Genomic DNA, 21,689 nt, shown 5'->3' with positions numbered 1-21,689 from the left:
GCTCTGGGGGTTGGGGGGGGGGGACTCACCTAGGGTGCAGGTTCAAAGCACCCCATATAGTGTGAGTTAGGGAAAATGTGGTTGCTGGGTTCAGTTGAGACCACATTTTTATGGGTGGGAAATGATCGTGTGGTGGGGTTGGGGGGGGGGGTTTGGGGTTATTTAAAAGTAGGGGAAAATGAGCAAGGGGAAACAAATACGAGTTTTTACAGAATTTTCTTTTTTTGATAAAGGTTATCGTAATGGGATTGTTTAAATCTATAGTTAGATGGTTCAATTGCAGACTGTGAAAATTGTTTCCTGTAATGCTAATGGATTACTTAATCCACGTAAAAGAGCGGCCTTCTTAAACTGGGTTATGTCTCTTTCTCCTGAGATCGTGTATCTACAAGAAACTCATTTTAGATCTGATAATCCTAAAATAGAATTCCCTAAAAGGTATACACAGACATTTTTCTCTTCTGCCAATTTAGCTGTTCGAGGGGTAAGGATTCTAATTGCTAATACACTTAACTGGCAAGTTAAAGAAGTTCAGCGAGATGGGAAAGGTAGATGGCTATGGGTAAAGGTTAAACTACATGAAACAATGCTGAATTTGGTAAATTATTATGGCCCTATTCAGGACGACATTTCGGCACTAACTCAAATTTACCAATTAGTAATCAGCATTGAAGGTTTTATAGTTTTGGGTGGTGACTTTAATTTTATCCAGAATTTAGCTCTGGATTCTTCGAATAAAACAAAGCGTCAACTGAAACCCAAAACTGCAAAGATAATTCGCAGCCTTATAAGATATTTTTCTTTGGTCGATCCCTGGAGATTAGCTAACCCTACTCTCTCGCAATATACCTGCTATTCGGGCAGATTCAGATCAGCTTCACGATTGGACTATTTTTTTGTCGATAAATCAGCTGATAAGGGGCCGGTAGAAATTGTGACTAATTCTTTTTCAGATCACTCTCTAGTTTCTTTTTTGTTAAATAAAGGTGCCAAAATAGACCTAGATGGCAATTCGATAAAACTCTTTTACAAGATATGACTTGGTTACCAGAAACAAGACGGTTTGTAGAGGAGTTTTTTTTCAAAACAACCTAAACACGCCCCCATTATTTTCGGTATGGGAAGCCTTAAAGCCACGTTTAGAGGGCATGTTATCTCCTATAAGGCAAGAATTAATAACTCACGGAGATATAAGATTGCCACACTTCAAGCTGCCGTGGAAGAGGCGAGGCAAAAAGTAATTCTTGCAGTTTTTCCAGCACCTATAATAAAGGCACAGCAAAAGGCAGTAGCCATGGCAATGGAGAATCTGAAAGATTTTTTTCTAACAGAGGAAATTGCAGGTAGCAGGGCCTACCAACAAAAATTATACGAGGAGAGCCTGCAGATTGGTAGATTTCTGGCCTGGTCCACAAAATCACAGAAGGCGGCACAATTAATTTCTCAAATTAAAAATCCAGTAACTGGCTATTTAGTTGAAGGTAAGCAAGGTATAGGTGAGGTGTTTCGTTCACATTTTAAGCATATTTATGGAGAAACGCAGGGAGTGGATGAGGTAGCTCTTGAGAGATATTTTAATTTATTGGACTTACCTTTGTTATCAGAGCAATCCTCTAATATACTATGTTCGCAAATCAGAATCCCTGAAGCACAGGCAGTACTAAAGAGTATGGCGAATGCCAAAGCTAGTGGACCAGACGGGATTCCTGTAGAAATTTATAAGCTATTTCAGGTAGAACTGCTTCCTTTTTTAGTAGAATTGTTTAACGAAATTAAGGATGGTAAAGATACTCCTAAGAGTTTCAAAGAATCGGTTGTAATAGTTTTTCTTAAAAAGATAAGGATCCTGCTGATCCATGTTCTTACCGCCCTATTAGTCTGCTAAATTCAGATTACAAATTTATGAAAATTTGGGCTAAAAGGATCGCTCCCTGTGCACAACAGCTGGTTCATAGCGATCAAAATGGTTTTATTTATTCCGGGGCGTTTAAAGGCATCAAATACTAATTTTCTAACCCAAGTCATTGATTATTTTTCTATTAACCAGACAGATGCGGTGATTATGATCATGGATGCTGAAAAAGCTTTTGACTTGGTGGATTGGACTGCGCTATTTTTTATCTTATTAAAATTTGGTTTTCCACAACAACTTATTAAAATGCTGATTAAAATATATAGAGGTGCAGAAGCTACAATTAAGACCAACGGCGTAGCAAATGGTAAAATTACCATTAAGCGAGGCACCCGTCAGGGATGCCCGTTGTCGCCTCTTTTATTTTCGTTGTTTATCGAACCCCTGGCTCAGAAGATTCGGAATAACATAAGTATTGTCTCCCCTATAGAGGGTATGACTAAAATCAAGCTTTATGCAGACGATATTATTTTATATTTGAAGCCTGGGGTAGGTAACTTATAGAATCTACTAGATGAAATTCAAAATTTTACTCAAGTGGGTGGATATAAAGTTAATCATGCAAAAAACCGAAATTTTGACATTTAATACGACTCCTTTAGATTTTCCACCTACCATCCATCTAAAACCCCTGCATCCAATCAGATACCTGGGAATTTATGTTACAAATGATTATGCACAATTTTTTTTTATGAATTATGTTAGTTTGCTTACTAAAGTTAAAAAGTTATTGGATAATTGGGCTTTGCTGCAATTATCCTTGGTAGGAAGAGTTTCAATGATTAAAATGACGGTACTTCCACTGTTCTTGTTTTTGTTCATTAACCTCCCTATGAAAATCCCAAACTACTATTTTAAGGAGCTGGACCAACTTATAAGGAGGTTTGTATGGAATAATAAACAACCTAGGGTTAGGCTCTCTATATTACAACTGGATGTAATCTCAGGAGGATTGGCACTCCCACGTTTTCTAACATATTATCAGGCTTCTTTACTAGATTTGTTTTTGCAATTGGGTACGGAAAATTCTGCATTTGGCAATTTTTTTTTTGATACATATGTTAAAAGAAAGCGCCATTGGACTTCCGGCTTTTCTACGCTTGGCAAAACTTCCCAAAAAAATCGCGTTATAAGGTTATTTTTACTCTAGCAGATAGAATGCAGCTATTTTTTAAATCTCAGAATATCCGTCTATTCCATGCATTTACCCCATTACAGGACGGAGCATTTGGAGGTTTTAAACTTTCTAATCGGCTTTGTCAGCAATGGCAAGAACAGGGATATTTTCAGTTGGGGGATTTTTATAATCTAGATTCTTTAATTACATGGGAGACTGTTTGTCTTCATGCCAATACGCCAAATACCGCACGGACCCTGAGTTTTCAACAAATATCTAATTTTCTTAAGCATAACTATGCAATTTTAGATGAGACAACACGACCAATTGTCAGGCAGATAGTAAATAAATTGGTAGGAGTTGGCCCCTGGTATCAGATACTTCATCAGAAAGCAAATTCAGAAGAGGTCTTGACTAAAGAGCTCCAGAAAATTTATTTAGAGACAGACTTTAAGTTTAATATTAAAGAGTGGACTAAGCTAAATGACTTATCCAATAAAGCTCTCAGAGGCGCTAATTTTAAAAGAATGAATTTTTTATCCAGATGGTTACTATCGTTTACCTCTCTGAAACTGTCCAAAATGTTTTCATCCTGCCCAAATAAATGTTTCCGTTGTAATAGTGAGGGGGCAGGGGGATGGTTACATATATTCTTCGAATGTAATGATTTACATAACTTCTAGAAAAGGGTCTTTGAGGAAAAATCTCGGATTTTAACCTTAGAAATCTGTCCGTCAGCTATGTTGGTGTTATTTGGTTCCTCTGCAGAAGTGAAATGTCTCACAAAATATCAACAATATTTTATGTTAATTGCTATAGCAGTTGCTAGATCACTTTTTTTGCAAAATTGGAGAACCAAAATACAACCTAGCATTGAACATTGGTTTAATAAGCTGATTAAGGCGTATAAATTTGAAGAGGCCGACGCCAAACGAGTAGGAGCGTTAATAAGATTCAGAGCAATTTGGCGCTTCTTTGTCCCTTATGGCTGCACGACCCAAGTCTGTTAATGTAAAATATGAATCAAAATGATTTGCAAATGGCACTTTGGACTTTATTTGTTTTTAATTCACTTGCCACTTTATTTGCTTTGGGTGGTCAAATTAAACTTTTAAACTAAGACGCCTGGCTAAGACGAGGAGTGCAGGAGGGTGACTCTTTATCAGTGCTGTTTAAATTTTTAATGTGAAATTCCTTTTTTTTTTTTTTATATATATGCGTTGTTTATTGGTTGGGATACTTCATATATAAGATGATAAGTAAAATATTTGTATTTATTGTTCTCTCCTGCTCTAATAAAAATTATTTTAAAAAAAAATGTATAGACAGTTTTTTGTAAATATCAAAAGGAACTGTCACAGGTGTTCATGTGGCGACAGCGATAGGTGTGTTTTTCCTGGCAAAAATATGAAGAAAGATGGGCTTACATAAATAGTCCTTTCTTGAATCAAATACTTTTAAGGAAAAGGTATATTGATAATATATCAATTTGATTTAGAAAGGCAACAAGGATGATCTGAATAAACTCTACAACCTGATCAATACTAAACCACCAAGCATTAAATGTTCAGCAGTAAAAACAATCAATTTCCGAGACATTTTGGTTAAACAGGAAAAAGCCTTTCTGAATTACGCTAGTTTTCATTAGTGCAATCGAAGAGATAATCTCCCCTACAACCAATTCTTATGGATATGAAAGCAAAATTCAAAGAAAGAAGATTTCATGAAAGCCCCAATATTCGGAGAAAATGCTAATGGACCTATCCATTTAAGTTGCTTTGATTAAAGAGCACTTAAATGTGCATCATACGCTCCTTGCAAATGCTCTTTCACTCTGAAACCAGGTCAGGCAAATAATTAACTGGTTTACGCAAGAACATTAAACACCAACACCAACAACAACAACAAGAAGGCAACTGGCATATCTTAAGTGGGCTGGAGGCACTACAAAATCAACCAATTTTTTAAAAATGAATAAGAACTTGTGAGAAAATCTGGGTTATTCCATTACCGAGAAATAAATCTGGCTCCACGCTAAGAGGAATACTTGGTCTCCCACCAATCATGGCACACCACACAATGACTATCAAAATTGCAGGATTAATGCACTTTTGTTTTCAAAAACATGTCCTTTCATATCGATTTGTGACTGATGCCATTATGTCAATTTATCATATACTTCACAATATCCTCTTCTAGCAAAAACAGAAGCAGTTGGCATCAAATGTGTCCCCATTTAAGATGACATTCAAAGAGCACAATTTTACATATATATCACGTGTGCTATAAATGCCATAATAATACGAAAAAGTGCATGCTCACATTCAGATAATCTCAGAACTTTCCACTTTTGTTAATGCTATTCTTTCTCTGCTTTCCTCTTCTCTCTGTACCACCATCTCTTCATGCAACATATTTAGAGTGATAAGGACATACTTGGGTTCAGCAGGTACACCAAGTGCCAAATAATGCCCAAAAACGGAAAAAGAAAATATAGAATGACTTATCTTTACCATGATATTGAGCTCCATAACAGCGCATAGTAAGCATTGTTAGTTTCAAGGGAACAACAGTCTTTGTCTCTCCAAAGTGCCTCTAGATTTACACTCCAAATTGATTCACACTAAGCTTAATAGCCTGATCACATCGTTTTGATACAGCAGTTATTTTTTTGTCAAAGAAACCCTCATTTTCTGCACCACAGCTTTTATGATGTCATCTCTTTAGACCAAGAAATAGCTTTAAACAGTAAATAACAATCATGATCATTAATAATTATAGTTATGTGATCAAACATGTACATGTTGATGGTGGGCTTATGCATGCTAAAATAAATTAGTGTGGTGCTGGACGTAAAAAAGAAAAAAAAAAGGCAAAGCAAGATCACAACTTATTTACTTTAAGAAAAATATATTTCCAAATTTATCAAAAGAGATGTAGGCATCGCCTAGATTTCTTATAAGTTTAGAAGGATGCAATGGTTTTAAAAAATAAATTACCTTTTACACGTGTACTAGAATTCAAAATTCAAGGCTTGTGTCAAATCAAAGTAGTGCTAATATGACAAATGAAGGAAATATTTTAAACAAAGGCTGTTTTAAGTTTTAAATTGTTGTGTTGTAATTAGTGCAATGTGATGAACACATACATCCGATGATAACTCACCTCCAAAGACCGGTCATGTCGAAAGCCCCAGACACAAGCAGCAACAGAAACAGGAGATACAAAAAATAGAGGCATGAACACAAGAAGCCAGAAATGGTTTCCTCTCTCAATCCTATCACAGACCAGAACTTCAAACATGAGAAGGAGGAGGTGGATTCCTACAGCAATTAGCATTGCCTTGAACTCCACACACGTTTCACCTTCCGCCCTACAATAGAAAAATGAAAGCAGAAAACATTAAAAAAAATAAACTAACAAGATCACGCTGCAAACAGTCACATTTACCAATTTTTAAACGGAAGTGCTAAGTCGAACACATTTTCTGAGCAGCAAATAATTAAAATACATTTGTAACCAGAAGTACATTGAAGAAAGATCTCTTCCAAACATGAATGCCTGTGGATAAAGCTAAAGAAACAAATGATGGGCGGAATGCTGAACAATGCAAACATTCACCCCAGTCACACACATCTGGGATTAATCCATCGTTCTTTTGCTCACTACGCCACCCCAGTTTGGACCCAGCCTTATTCAAATCAGTCTTGACCCTGCACCTCATGCGAACAGTGCAGCCCTAACTGCCAAGCCAGGTCCTCCCTGGAGGACTAAAGCCAAGCAATTATGGCCAAATAAAAAAATAAATCCATTCCAAGTGAAAAACCAATCGCTGAATGTAATCCAAATTTATGGAATGGTTCACATACTGAGAAAGACACAGGAAGCAGTTAGAGAAAATATGTATTTGGAACATTACAGCATAGATTTACATGCTTATGGATATTAAATATCAAATTCTATAATTCGGATATACTGAAAAAGGTCTTTAGTCATTGTGAATGGTTTTTAGCTATAACACTAAAATAGGAATCAAAGATGTCGACTTTCTCCCGCACAGCAACTTGCCACGGTATCAACTTACACCCATGGTGTTAACTTAGACAGCGTAAGCAGCTAACAGACCTAGATGCGACCACAGGACATTACATTTCTTGGATGAGTATACTGCGTGCAAACATAGGTAAACTAGAAATGTGGGAGAGCTAACGTCACAGGCAGATAAGTTGTCACAGGCAGATAAATTGTCTTGAGTATATCCAGAAAAACAAGGAAGTGAAGATTGTTAACAGTACCCATTAAAAGAAACATATCAAGCCAACCCTTTTTGAGTTGCGCCATGCATAGTCCAGCATTCATCAATTACTAAGCGTCTTGATGCTTATTTTTGGAATATGTTTAGCAGTTTTGTGCTTCCTGTCAGATTATCTTTTTAAAGGGAGAGGTTATTTGACCATTCTCTGGCCCGGGGAATGTGCGTGACGTGGTTTGGAATGAGTTGAGAAATACAGATTCCCATGGCATCGCTTCTTTTGCCCTTTTAGAATACCTGCCAAAATAGGCTCCGATTAGCAAGTATTTTGAACCAGTTTAGGTCTTTAATTCTGCTCTGATCGGAAGACTTGAGAATTTCTATGAATTACATTAAGGCAAATATTAAACGTGACTTTTAAAGTCACAATAGTTTGACTCTACATTCCTCTTTATTACATTTAATTCTAGGTAAATATTCCAATTATCCGGTATCTGCAGTCAAAGAAAAAGGTAGCCATGCCAGTAAGCTTGTGGAGATTTCTTCCGCTGTACTTCTAAAAGAAGTATCAGAAAACACAACAGTTTTTATTGTTGAAGGAGCATTTCAAACTGGAAATGCTGAAGATACAATGATATGGGGCGCGAGGCCTGACTTAGCCGAGATTGCAGAAACAAGGTATGATTGGGTTGAGTGAGTACTTCATAAGACAGAGGGACATGGCTTGTGGGTTATCCATAGAAGAGTTTTCTGGTTAAAATGGAGTCGAAAAAGGAGTATAGTGATCATGGTTAGTTTTGAATGAATGGAGAGTTTAGAGGATCTTCTACCTTATTTAAGTTACAAAAAGGCATAATGGCCTTTATTTGTCAGTTCCTGCTCGAAATATAGGCTAGTGGTACAGAAGAGTAGAGGAAAGATTGCATGTGTAACAGTTATCCTAACGTAAATGTTTGCCAAACATAAGCAATGTGTAACGAATTTCAAATTTTACAGAAATTATGTTTTTTTTCCCTTCGCACTAGAAGAAAAATTATCTTACCTGTACTGTGGGTTTCGTGCCCAGACTCCAGTTCCCACAGAGGCACCGATGATAACCATTAATTTCCATAGCCATACTGGTGCAAACACAGCCCAATAGTTCCACTGAATAATTTCATCCAGACGAAGAGACAAGAGAACGGAGAAGAGTAGTAAACAGGCATAGATAAGAAACTTGCTGCAAAAGAGAGAACAAGCTTGCATTAGAAAAAAAAATCTAATCACAGGTCGAGTTAACTTTCACTGGCTAAGCCAATTAGAATGCTGAAAATGTTGACAATAGCTTCTTTTCGATTACTAAGCTGAGCTAGAAGAGGCAGCGGAGACAATGGATGATGCAAGAACTTCTGGCCCATCTCCATGCTCCTGTTCCTGGGTAAAGTCATCGAGAAGATTGTCAACAGGCAACTGACCTACTTCCTCGGGGAGATCAACACCCTGGACTCGTCCCAATCCGGATTTCGCAGCAACTACAGCACCGAAACCGCCCTCATCGCCGCCAACGACATCAGGACCCTGCTGGACAACGGCGAAACCATGGCCCTATTCCTCTTGGACCTCTCGGCCGCCTTCAACACCGTTTGCCACCACACCCTACGCACATGCCTCCACAACGCAGGGGATCAGCGACAAAGCCCTGGACTGGATCACCTCCTTCTTCACCGGCAGAACCCAGAGAGTCCGCCTCCCTCCTTTCTGATCTGAAGCAACCAAGATCACCTGCGGCATACCCAAAGGATCATCCCTCAGCCCGACCCTTTTTAATGTCTACATGGCATCGCTCACCAACATCGTCCGATCACACTACCTCAACATTGTCTCATACGCCGACACCCAGCTGATCCTCTCCCTCACCAAGGACCCCGCCACTGCCAAAACCAACCTCCACGAAGGAATGAAGGCAATCACCGAATGGATGAAGAACAGTCGCCTGAAACTGAACTCAGACAAAACAGAAGGTCCTCATCCCCGGCTCCATCCCATCCGCCTGGGACGATTCCTGGTGGCCGGCCGTGCTGGGAGCTGCACCGACACCCACCGACCACGCACACAACCTGGGGTTCATCCTGGACTCATCACGCTCAATGACCCAGCAAGTCAGCGTCGTCTCCTCCTCCAACACCCTCCGCATGTTTCGCAAGATCTACAGATGGATCCCCACCGGAACCAGAAGGACGGTCACCCATGCCCTCGTCAGCAGCAGGCTGGACTACGGCAACGCCCTCTACGCGGGCACCACGTCCAAACTACAGAAAAGACTTCAACGCATACAGAACGCCTCCGCACGCCTCATCCTCGCAATCCCCGCCACAGCCACATCACTGCCCACCTGAGAGACCTGCACTGGCTCCCCGTCAACAAGAGGATCACCTTCAAGCTCCTCACCCATGCTCACAAGGCACTCCACAATGCCGGACCAGCATACCTCAACAAACGACTCACCGTCTACACCCCGAACCGCCAGCATCGCTCCGCTGACCACGGCCTCACCACTGTTCCCCTCGCCACTGTTCCACGCACCCACCAAACGACCAACGGCGGCAGATCATTCTCCCACCTTGCCGGCAAGACATGGAACACCCTCCCCATCCACCTGCGACAGACCCAGGACCTGCTGACCTTCAGGAGACTTCTCAAGACCTGGCTGTTCGAACAGTAGCCGCACTTCCCCCCGCCCCCCCTCCCACTTAGCGCCTTGAGACCCTCACAGGTGAGTAGTGCGCTCTACAAATGTATTGATTGATTGATTGATGCAGACAGTAGGTGTGTTTATTTGCATGTGCTGGCTGAGATTAATGGTGAAGTAACTAATATTCGGACGGTCGTTGAACAATTGCATTGTCCCCGATTATGGAACTCTAAGTTGGACAATTAACAACTGGTAATACCCTGAGTAAACAGAAATAAAAATAAGCTTCGGAAATTAAATCACAATGAAGAAGAGTATATCATCTCGATGTGTAACAATGAAACTATTAGAGTCCAAAGGTCCCAAACCAAAAACCAAATAATTAAGAAACAACATTTCCATGGTCAGGCTCTCACGACACTAACTTCTAATGGAAATCTGGCAAAGCGTGTCCAACTACGGCTCTTGCCTCTAAAAGAAAATGGTCTCCAGGGAGCATGGTGTGAGAAACAACTAATGAAAAGCACGTTATAATGCCTGGGTAATCTCATGTTCACATGGAAAGCGGTGCGTTAATTGATAATAAGGAAATCTCGTCTTAATTAATAGAATCACCCGTTCTGAACTCCACATCAACCTTAACTCACAAATATGTGGTCAAGCAGGGTCTGAGAAATAGGCCCAGGATATGGGTCACAGGTTAGAGAGTGCGCAGCTGACAGGTAAACAATTTGGCAAGAAACTCTTGATCAAACCCACAGATAGGCGCAGCGACATTACAATGGCCGGGGGAGATTGATGCACAAGGCCAGAGGGGGTACGCATGCTCCTAAAAACATCATAAAGTCAGATGTCACATGAGTTAGGAACGCATAGCCTATCAGGACCTAGCTCACATAGTGATCACGCGCTCCCAACATCAGACATCTGGACACATTATCCACTGGCCACACTGTGTCCACGCTAGGACAAGGGCGCGTCAACTGCAAGTCACTAGGGAGCGGTTCCTACACTAAAATGCTGCTAAGGTTTAGGATTTTAAAATGTAGTTTGTCATAGAGAAAAGGTTCAAAATATATTTGCCGACTTTAATTCAACACAAATTAGCTTTTGTATGTTTTTTATTCTATTACACACTTAGGATCAATGACTCAAAATGGAATTGTTCAGTATTTTTAACAGCTGCACAGCCATAAAGGTCATTCATTTGAGCTAAGTACAATATATATATATATAAACTCCAATCTCCAGTTTCCCCTCCAAACCAGGCACCAACACAGCAGACTTGGTAAAGTTTTCGCACACTTTGATTGTTGCTTGCTGTTACGCGTTTCGGCAGTGTCTTCTGCCTTGCTCACACAGTGAGCACTATTACTCCCCGTACTTTGTTGGGAGCAGCTGATCACAGGTTACAATTGACATTAAAGATACTTCATTAACAATGACTTTGCAATGCGAACAAATGCTATAGTAATTTCATTTTCTCGTGTCATTCTCCTTACAATTATATACTTTTTTCGGTTATCTTCTACAATTCATTCAGTGATTTTTCTATCATATTTTTTCATTTTGCTCATTTTTTAATCGTTTTTAGGTCTCGCCTGAGCCAGCGCGCGCTAACTAGCACAGCCGCCACCTCACGGGCACCCTTACAGCCGCGATTATTTTCACTTTCGCAGCGCCGCCGATGCTTGTTCTTTTCTTGTTTACTGGCGTCACTATATCTTGGACACAAGCTGCCCATTCAAACCATTCAATTATGCTTTTTGTCTGACTGTTATGAAATCAGTTTACCTTCTTAGCTCTTTGTAGGAAGAGTAAATGCACTTACGTGCTGAGTTTGTTTCTCGCAGAAAGTTCGAAGCAGCTGTAGTTCACAGACTTCAGTAACTATAATGTTTATGCTGTGTCATTACCTGTTTGTGCTGAAGTCTGCATTGGCATTCGGCCCTGTTCGTGAATTCCATTCGAAAATAAAAGTGAGGCATGACTCGCAGCTCACAGGACCCTCCCTTGAAGTAAGTTTTCGAAAGGGAGGGAACCTAATGCATAATAAAGAAAAGTTCTACCAGTGCGGAAGTTACGGAGTGGTATTTCACGAGCAACTTCACCTCTGCGAAATCAGCGTTAAACAGCAACACGTCTTTGAATGATTTTCTTGTTAACTAATTTTGCGCAGGACGTAAATACAGGTGCATAACGTGCATGTCGCCTGGCATGCATAAGGTAAGAAACCGTGCGCTGTCAAGCCATGAAACAGTTACCTATCACTTCGGTGTCTGGCCCCGGGTTATAGGAATGGCGGCTTCCCGTGACTAGCTCATTTGCTCTAAACACATGGTTTCACAGTCATCATCATTGCAACGTGTAAGAGCACAGGCGCCATCTCGTGGGCACCCTAACAGCCGCGATTACTTTCACGGCGCCAAGCACAGGCGCCATCTCGCGGGCACCCTAACAGCCACGATTACTTTCGCGGCACCGCCGATGCTTGTTCTTTTCTTGTTTACTGGTGTCACTATATCTTGGACACAAGCTGCCCCATTCAAACCATTCAATTATGCTTTTTGTCTGACTGTTATGAAATCAGTTTACCTTCTTATCGCTTTGCAGGAAGAGTAAATGCACTTATACGCTGAGTTTGTTTCTCGCAGGAAGTTCAAAGCAGCTGTACTTCACAGACTTCAGTAACTATAATGTTTATGATGTGTCATTACCGGTTTGTGCTGCAGTCTGCATTGGCATTCGGCCCCGTTTGTGAATTCCATTCGAAAATAAAAGTGAGGCATGACTCGCAGCTCACAGGAACCTCCCTTGAAGTAGGTTTTCGAAAGGGAGGGAACCTAATGCATAATAAAGAAAAGTTCTACCAGTGCGGAAGTTACGGAGTGGAATTTTACGAGCAAATTGGCGTTAAACAGCAACACGTCTTTGAATGATTTTCTTGTTAACTAATATTGCGCAGGACGTAAATACAGGCGCATAACTTGCACGTCGCCTCGCATGTATAAGGTAAGAAACCGTGCGCTGTCAAGTCATGAAACAGTTACCTATCACTTCGGTGTCTGACCCCGGGTTATGGGAATGGCGGCTTCCCATGACTAGCTCATTTGCTCTGCACACATGGTTTCACAGTCATCATCATTGCAACGTGTAAGCCTGGGCTAATCTACTTTTCTTCAGTGTGGCTTTGTGGTTTGTGAACTATAGTCTGTAAGCATGAGAACTTTATCCATATATCACATCCGTAATCTCCTAAGTGAACTTCTGGACCAGGGAAACATTTGTCTGACGGCTCAGCTCTTGTGTCACACTGAACTACCTGTATTCCAGAGATTAATTAGAGACTTCCACTTTCTGGCTTTCTGCCTCCATCGCCCAGCATGTACAACTAGCACCTTAACCCCTTGCATGCTCAAGACGAGCTGGACTCGTCATGGCACACAGTGCTCATGACGAGAAACATCGCAATGGGAATCCCTCTGGTGCGGGCACCAGAGGGATTGCCTTTTGCCAAAAGAGCCTCGGGAGATGGGGAAGAGCTTCCCCAGCTCCCGAGCCCCCCCACCCCACCGGTTTCCCTGAAATGACGATCGGCGCACACGTCGCGCTGACGTAATTTCTGTGAAACCGAAACTGAAATGAGCCAAGAGGCTCATTTCAGTTTCCCTTTCTAGGTGCTCAGGAGGGCTATCCCCATACAGGGATCCACCCACTAGACACCAGGGAGGGGTGAGCAGCCCCTTGGGCAAGGCCTTTGCTCCCCCAATTCATTTTGGCATAATTTAGTCTTTTTGCCTCCCCTGGGGGCAGATGGGGGCAGTAGCCCCCAATCTGCCCCTCCCCGGGGGAGGCAAAAAGCCCTCTAGACACCAGGGAAAGTTTTAGAAATAAAAATAAGGGTGGGGGCTGCCCAAAACGGGCATGCCCATGCCCCCAGCCCCTCCCGCAATCACTACAGTCTTTCTGCCCCCCCCTGGGGGGCAGATGGGGCATTGGCCCCTAATCTGCACCTTCAGGAGGGTGGAAATCCCACATGACGCCAGGGATTTTTTTCACACAATTTTATTTAGGGTGGTGGCTGCCCGAAACAGGCATGCCAATGCCCAGACCTCCACCACCATTACAGCCTTTCTGCCCCCTCTGGGAAGTAGATGGGGCAGTAAACCCCAATCTGCCCCCCCAGAGGGGCAGAAAACCCACTAAATGCCAGGGATTTTATTTTGCACAATTTTTTTTGGGTGGGGGCTGCCCCAAACAAAAATGACAGTCGTTCTGCCCCCGGGGAGGCAGATGGGAGCTGTAGACCCCAATCTGCCCCCGCCCCCCCCCCCCCCAGGAGGCGCAGAAAGCCCACTAGAAACCATGGATGTTTTTGTTTTATTAGTGTACCCCCAGAGAAATTCCAGTGGCCCCGTGGCCCCTGCTCTTCCCCCTGGGGGGCAGAAAGCCCACTAGGCGCCAGCAAGTACGCAGGCTTTTTTTATGCGTGGGGCTCCCCACAATGGTCATACCAATGCCCCCACACCCACAAAAATAGCCAGTCTTTCTGCCCCCGTTGGGAGCATATCGGGACGAACCCCCCTCCCCGATTCCCCCCTTGGGCGGCAGAAAGCCCACTAGCCTCCAACTCTTTTTTTTAGCAATGTGCCTACCTGTAGATTTTGATCCCTAGCTCTGCCGGCACCCAAGGAAACCTAGCAAACCTATACATTTTTGAAAACTAGACACCCAGGGGAATCCAGGATAGGGTGACTTGACTGGCTCTCACCAGGCTCTGTTACCCAGAATCCCTTGCAAACCTAAAAATGTGTCATTTTGATGTTGCCTCACTACATTTTGTGCCCTTGCCTGTCGCGGGTACCTGGGTCTCCTACACGAGTGAGGCACTGTTTTTATCGGGAGACCGGAGGGAACGCTGGGTGGTAGGAAATTTGTGTCAGCCCGGTGATGCCTCAACTCTTCCCCACAAAAATGTGTGAAAAAAGTGACTATCAGCTAAAATTGAGGTTTGCAGGGGATTCTGGATTAGGAAATGTTGGGGGATCCACGAAAGCCATACCTCCCTGGAATCCCCCGGGTGTCTAGTTTTCAGAATTGTGTGGGTTTGGTAGGTTTCCCTAGGTGGCCGCCGAGCACCGGGCCAAAAACCCAGGGTACCCCCTTTGCAAAACCAGGTCGTTTTGTGATCTGCAATTTTGATGTCGTCTCACTACGTTTTGGGCCCTTGCCTGTCGCGGGTACTTGTGAGGCACCGTTTTTATCGGGAGACCCAGGGGAACGCTGGGTGGTAGGAAATTTGTGTCAGCCCGGTGATGCCACAACTTTCCCACACAGACATCTGTGTGAAAAAGTGATTTTTTCAGCTAAAATTTAGGTTTGCAGGGGATTCTGGGTAAGGAAACGTTGGGGGATCCACGCAAGCCATACCTCCCTGGAATCCCCGGGTGTCTAGTTTTCAGAAATGTGTGGGTTTGGTAGGTTTCCCAAGGTGCTGGCAGAGCTAGGGTTAAAAAATTACAGCTAGGCACTTGCCACAAAAGGGTAATTTTTCACTGCGAAATTGAGGTGTGGCCACGTTGAATTTTGCGCTGTTTCCTGTCGCAGGCACTAGGCCGACCCACGCAAGTGAGGTACCATTTTTCTCCAAAGACTTTGGGGAACGCGGGGTGGGTGGAAATTTGTGGATCCACACAGATTCCAGAACTTTCCACCACAGAAATGTGCTTTTGCAAGGGATTCTGGGTAACATTACCTAGTGGGAGGCAGTCAAGTCACCCCATCCTGGATTCCCCTGGGTGTCTAGTTTTCAAAAATGTATAGGTTTGCTAGGTTTCCCTAGATGCCAGCAGAGCTATGGTTCAAAAACTACAGCTAGGCACTTTGCCAAAAAAGGGTCATTTTTCACTGCGAAACGGAGGTGTGTCCACGTTGCGTTTTGCGCCATTTCCTGTCGCGGGCACTAGGCCGACCAACACAAGTGAGGTACCATTTTTGTCAGGAGACTTAGGGTAATTCAGATTTGTAAAGCAACTGTTATTACCTATTGACTTTCGATGCATTTCTGCCTTCCAAATGAAAGACACTGTGATATGTCATTTTGAAAAATGACCGATAATTCTCATGCTAGTATGAGTATTCCCAATTTCGAAAATGTGCAAATATCTACTGTTTCTAAACTCTATAATTTGTTCCCATTTCAGAAATACATAGGTGTCTTTCATACCGATTTTTCCATGTATACTTTTTCCCACAATAATTGATATATACCCGGTACATAATAAAAAGCCATTGCAAATTGCTGCTCAGATTTTGACTCTGGGTTCCTCGGGTTCTTGGTGAACCTACATATCCCCACAACCAGAAAGGTCCAGCGGATGTAATGGTATATTGCTTTCAAAGAGCTGTCATAATCAGAAGTAGTTACAAGGGAAAACGTTGACACAAAAGGCTGTTTTTTTCAACTAATTTTCAATTTTTCCTATATTTAACTGTTCGTTTCTATAAAGAAATCTTGATGGATCTACACAAATGACCCCTTGCTGAATTCAGAATTGTGTCTACTTTTCTAAAATGTATAGCTTTCCAGGATCCATTATTGCTTTCATACCCATTTATCCCATTAACTGGAAGGAGGTTGAAAGCACAAAAAATAGCAAAAATAGGCTATGTCCCAGAAAAATGCCAAAACTGTGTAAAAAATGTTGGTTTTCTGACAAAAGTCTGTCATTCCCTAAAAGCTGGGAAAATGGTGATTTCAGCCCCATAAACCCTTTTTTGATACCATTTGCAGGGAAAAACCCAGACGCTTTCATTTGCAGCCCTTTGTTCCCAATTTTCCCCCAAAAAACAAAATTTAGCTGTATTTTGGCTAATTTCAGGGACCCATAAAGGGGAATCCACATACCCTGGGTACCTTTACAATCCCCATGATGTTGGAAAAAAAGGACGCAAATTTGGCGTGGATATCTTATGTGGTCAAATGTTACAGAGGTCTAAGCGCGCACTACCCCAAATAGCCAAAAAAAGGCTTAGCACAAGGGGGAGGGGGGGGGGGGGGGGGAGGCCTAGCAGCGAAGGGGTTAAAGAGCTGTGTTTTCTACACCTGGATAAACTTGGGTTCTGAGAAATCTACAAATAAGATGTAATTACTGAAACAGAGCATCAGCATTTAATCCAAGAGTCTTTCCTGATACTTGACCAACGTGGCGTGTGTTGCTATCGATAGGCCCGACGATATTTTAATTATTCAGGCATAATTTGTAAAATCTCGAAAATTTTACTTTATGCTTGTTAAACGAAATTCCACCATTATGCCGCAAATGCAATTACGTGCCGTTCGCACCAAATTTTACATTGAGTACTTGGGTATACATACGGTCAGAACAGGAGCAGCCAATGCTCATACCACTTTGCACTTTTTAGTACTGCAAAGTGCACCCTCGCACCAAAATGTAATACATTTCGTGGAAAAATCTAGATAACAGATTTGCATTTTGTGTAATTACATATAATTTCGCATAACTTTCCAAACATTTTATCTAATTAAGCAAACGCAAATTACAGCAATTTTGCATACATCTAGCTACCATGGAGCTGATCGTGAGAGGCAACTCTGAACCCCAAAATATCGATACTGCATAGTATCACCCCTCTAATACTGCACAAGTAATGTTTAGTAATGGAGAGTATTGTAAGATTTGTCTCTGCATGTTTTCCCCACTACTCAGTACATATTCCACAGCATTTGAATAGTGACGGGGTTTACTGCACCCAGTAAAGCCAGACATGCAGTAAAACCCAGAAACTTGTAATCAGAGTGCAACTACCGTTTCAGTCATGACGGGTCCCGTAAAGAAGATGCAAAGGGAAACAAGCAAAACATAGCCAATAGGTCGCGCCTGCACCTGAAAATGGCAGAACAGGAGACTTCTTCAGGGAGTGATGAGGAGACCTTTGTGCCAGCAAGGCAGAGAAAACAAAAGGACTCATTTATTTGGCAATTTTTTACTTTTCCAGAGGGCCAGAAAAAGGTGAATGCTCCTTAAAGTCACCTGCACTGTTTGTGGAGTGGTCTTTATCTAGAGGAGACCCTAAAAAAAAATACTCCTTTAGTATTTACTCCATGATAAGGCACTTTAAAGCAATGCATCCTGTGGCTTATGCTCGGGAGTCTACTCGAGCTGCAAGAGACAACCCTCCAGCAGCTCAGCCGAGCACATCATCTGCAGCCGCAGCTCAGCCGAGCACATCATCTGCAGCCGCAGCTTCACCTGGTTCGATCCCTCTGGATATGCACCCTCTGTTCAAGAAGGTGCATATACGGTGCAATGTGTGCAATGCTGTTCTCTGTTATGGTGAGAGCAGCATTAACCTAATAGAGAACAAGATACAGCAGAACACATGCTCCACCCCCTAATTTTTTTCCTTTTTTTTTTTGTTCCTGGTGAACAGTTTTTCATTATTGTTTTTTTTGCTGCATTTTTTTTTTTCTGCTGCTCGACAAAAAACAACAGTTCTTTTCAGAACTCACTTCACTTCTCCAATAAGAGCTATATTCCTAATATACTGTGTTGTAATTTTTTTAATGAATTTTATTAAAATTGTTAATTTTTTGCCACCGTGCACGCATGCCGCGATTTTTTGAAAAAAGTAAAATGTTTTTTTCACCCTTTGGGGTCCTTCTTGGACCCCCTGACAAAGGCTAGGGGGTCAGGAACTCTCTACCCTGCCCCCTTTTCACGTTCTCCACCTTTCTTTTTCACTGAGACACAGAAAATGGCATCCGACACTTCCTGATTTCGACCGATTCAAATGTTGACTGACATCTAACCACCAATCAGATATTTATGTACTTTTAACTGCAATTTTCTCAGGAACTACTGAACAGATTGACACCATATATGCAAAAGGTACATCCCTGACCTGAGGACTACCTCTTTGCCAAATTACAAGTAATCCTGTTCAGCCGTTCGGGCTGTACCTTCGACTAAAGGTCCTATGGGAAAATGCATGGGGAAAACGTGTTTTGGGACCCCCCTTTTTTCTCAGCCCCCGCTTGACGAATCACCCCGAGAATTTCAGGGTAGGAGCTGAGCGGAGCGCCCCATTAGTTTGGAAAATTTCGCAAGGATTCGTCAACCGGCGCCAAAGTTATTCAAAATAGAATTTTCAGATTTCCTATGGAAACTCGGTCCTAACTATAACTATCTACTGGCGACCGCCAGTAGATAAAATATATATATATATATACATACATACATACACACACATATACAAACACATATATGATATAGGTCATGTGATCAAGGCTCGGAGGAGCCGAAACGTTATGGCGGCAATACTGCACTAAATAAAATTATCAGCACTGATTCGTTGGGTCGTGTATGCGGTTGCCGTTTGCAGCAGTGATAATTCAACAGCAGCGCTTCTGCGGAGTATTTCATATATATACATACATACATACATACATACATACATACACACACACACACACACACACACACACCCCAATGAATGGCATGGAAAGTGAACGTTAACAGCTTGAGAGTCAGTCAGAGGCCGAGACTCGAGGCAGGAATGCTCACCTGCTCGTGCCCTTTCCAGATGACAGGAGGTACTTCGGAGCTGAGTGCTGCACAGCGCAGCTGCCCGGTGGTGTGGCGAGACTGTATTTTACTTTAAGAGCTGCAACAAATTGAAAAGACTGCCAGCCCTTTTAAATTGGTATCATTTCGCAAAGTGAGTTTTAAATTACTCACACTAGAAGGATAAAAGATTTATGACAAGTCAATTACAAAAGAAATTAAGGTATGCTGTACTGGTATTGAGATTGTGAAGTACTTTTACCATTGTGTCTGATGGAACTCACGAGCAGCCTATATATTAAGTGATTACCAGCACTCTTTTCAGTTGAAAAAGGCTCAATAGCTGAAGCATGTCCTGAGTAATAAGTGCCATTGCTGCAAATGAAGGAACTGTTTGCCTTTCGCCTCGAGTGCAGACTCTTCTCTTCACATAGAGGAACAGTGGCAATGTTGAGGCGTCAGTGGTAATGTCACTGTCTGCACCACCCGGTTTGGCGCAACTCCGAATGAAGCTGGAGTGCCCCGAAACCAATACTGATGAATGTGATGGAAAGTGAACGGTAACAGCTTGAGAGTCAGAGGCTGAGACTTAAGGCAGGAATTCTCACCTGCTCGTGCCCTTTCCAGATGACTGGGGGTACTTCGGAGCTGGGTGCCGCATATGGTAGCTGCCCAGCGGTGTGGCAAAAGCAAAATGGTAACATCTTAGCAGAGACCGTATTTTACTTTAAGAGCTGCAACAAATTCAAAAGACTGCCAGTCCTTTTAAATTAGTATCATTTTGCACAGCGAGTTTTAAATTACTCACATCAGAAGAAGAAAAGATTTATGACACAAGTCTATTACGAAAGAAATTAAGATGTGTTTCACTGATATTGAGATTTTCCATCGGAGGGACATTTTTTGTTTTACTAATAATTTAGGAGCTGTTAAACAAATCTTCACAAAACTTTCCAAATAAAGTTCATCCACCTCAGCTCCTTCCTTAAAGGTTTCTGGGTGATCCATCAAGAAGGGCTGAGAAAAACAAGCATTTGCAATGCAATAGGTCTCGCATTTACGTGAATTTGAGCTATTGACATTGCAAATAACAATGCCTTTTATTTTTGTTTTTGTTTTCAAAACATAAATAAAAGGCATTGTCATTTACAATGCCAATAGCTTTAACTTGTGTAACTGCGAGACCTATTGCATTGCAAATGCTTGTTGTTTTGAGAATCTGGTCACCCTATTACAAGGCCAAATATTTTAAAGACTCGGCTTGTGCACTGACTCTCGGAGCCAGAACCAATCCGTGCCTCTGCTACCCCTGTTTATTTGTTAGCTTGTCCAACTCTAATGATTTATTTTATTCTCCTTAACGTTCCCAACATCTGCAGGCAGTGGGCGGGGCCTGATGAGCTCGCAGGCAGCACTCGCAGTGTGCGCCGGAAGCTGTAGACCCAAGGTACGCCGGGAGCTGTAGTTTGTTTGTTCCCGGAAGCCGGAAGTGGGTGCGGGACACCTACGAGGCTGGGCCAGCCAGGCAGCTGCTATGGATTGGGAGTGAAGGGGAGCGGCTGTTGCAGCAGTGACCGGCTACGGCGATGGAGGTGTGCAGTGGCCGTCTGCAGGAGCCGCCGCTGCAGGTTGACAGCAGGTGAGGAGAGACAGAGACTGTCATGGTGGGAGTGGCGCAGCTGTGTGTCTTAGGGGCGGCGTGATGAGTGTGGGGGGTCATCGCTGGGAGTGGTCTTCAGTGGAGCAGCTGCAGTCATATGGGACAGTTGTGTGTAATCCTGTTTTGTGGCCAGAATATTCTCTCCGTCCTGCAGCCTCTTGCCAAAATCTTAGTTGTTTCTGTAGCGAGGTGACATGGTTTTGTTTACTCCAAGCAAGTTCCATGCGTGTTGCAAGAGCCTGCCGTCGCATCATGATTTTGCCTCCTCAGCTGGAAGAATAAGCATCGGTGCATTGATTTTGTGCATTTTGAACTATTATTTTTAAGATGAACATATAGTACCAGCATACATAATATAGGTTGTGCGCATGTCTATTCGTACATGAAAATAAAGGGTGTGCAGTGTAGTTTCACCATAATAATAAGAGGGTGTGCACATGCAATCGTACTGTACGTAACACTAATTTTAAAGGGTGTGTACCCATAGCCA

At 42.5% G+C, this 21,689-nt stretch overlaps 1 protein-coding gene across 1 annotated transcript in view; it reads right to left on the bottom strand.

The window, feature by feature from the left end:
* The window catches only part of TMEM185A (transmembrane protein 185A), a 117,081-nt gene that overhangs the window by 63,615 nt on the left and 31,777 nt on the right, over positions 1-21,689 (bottom strand). The window contains exons 2-3 of the mRNA XM_085608004.1: positions 8,324-8,500; positions 6,195-6,402 (exon numbers count right to left, since the gene is read on the bottom strand). Coding sequence (XP_085464130.1) covers positions 6,195-6,402; positions 8,324-8,500 — 385 coding nt within the window. The remainder of the gene's footprint in view (positions 1-6,194; positions 6,403-8,323; positions 8,501-21,689) is intronic.

Source organism: Triturus cristatus, chromosome 5_2, assembly GCF_964204655.1.
Source record: "Triturus cristatus chromosome 5_2, aTriCri1.1, whole genome shotgun sequence".
NCBI classification, from domain to species: domain Eukaryota; kingdom Metazoa; phylum Chordata; class Amphibia; order Caudata; family Salamandridae; genus Triturus; species Triturus cristatus.
The sequence above is the reverse complement of the archived record's forward strand: the minus strand, read 5'-3'. Positions and strand labels throughout refer to the sequence as shown.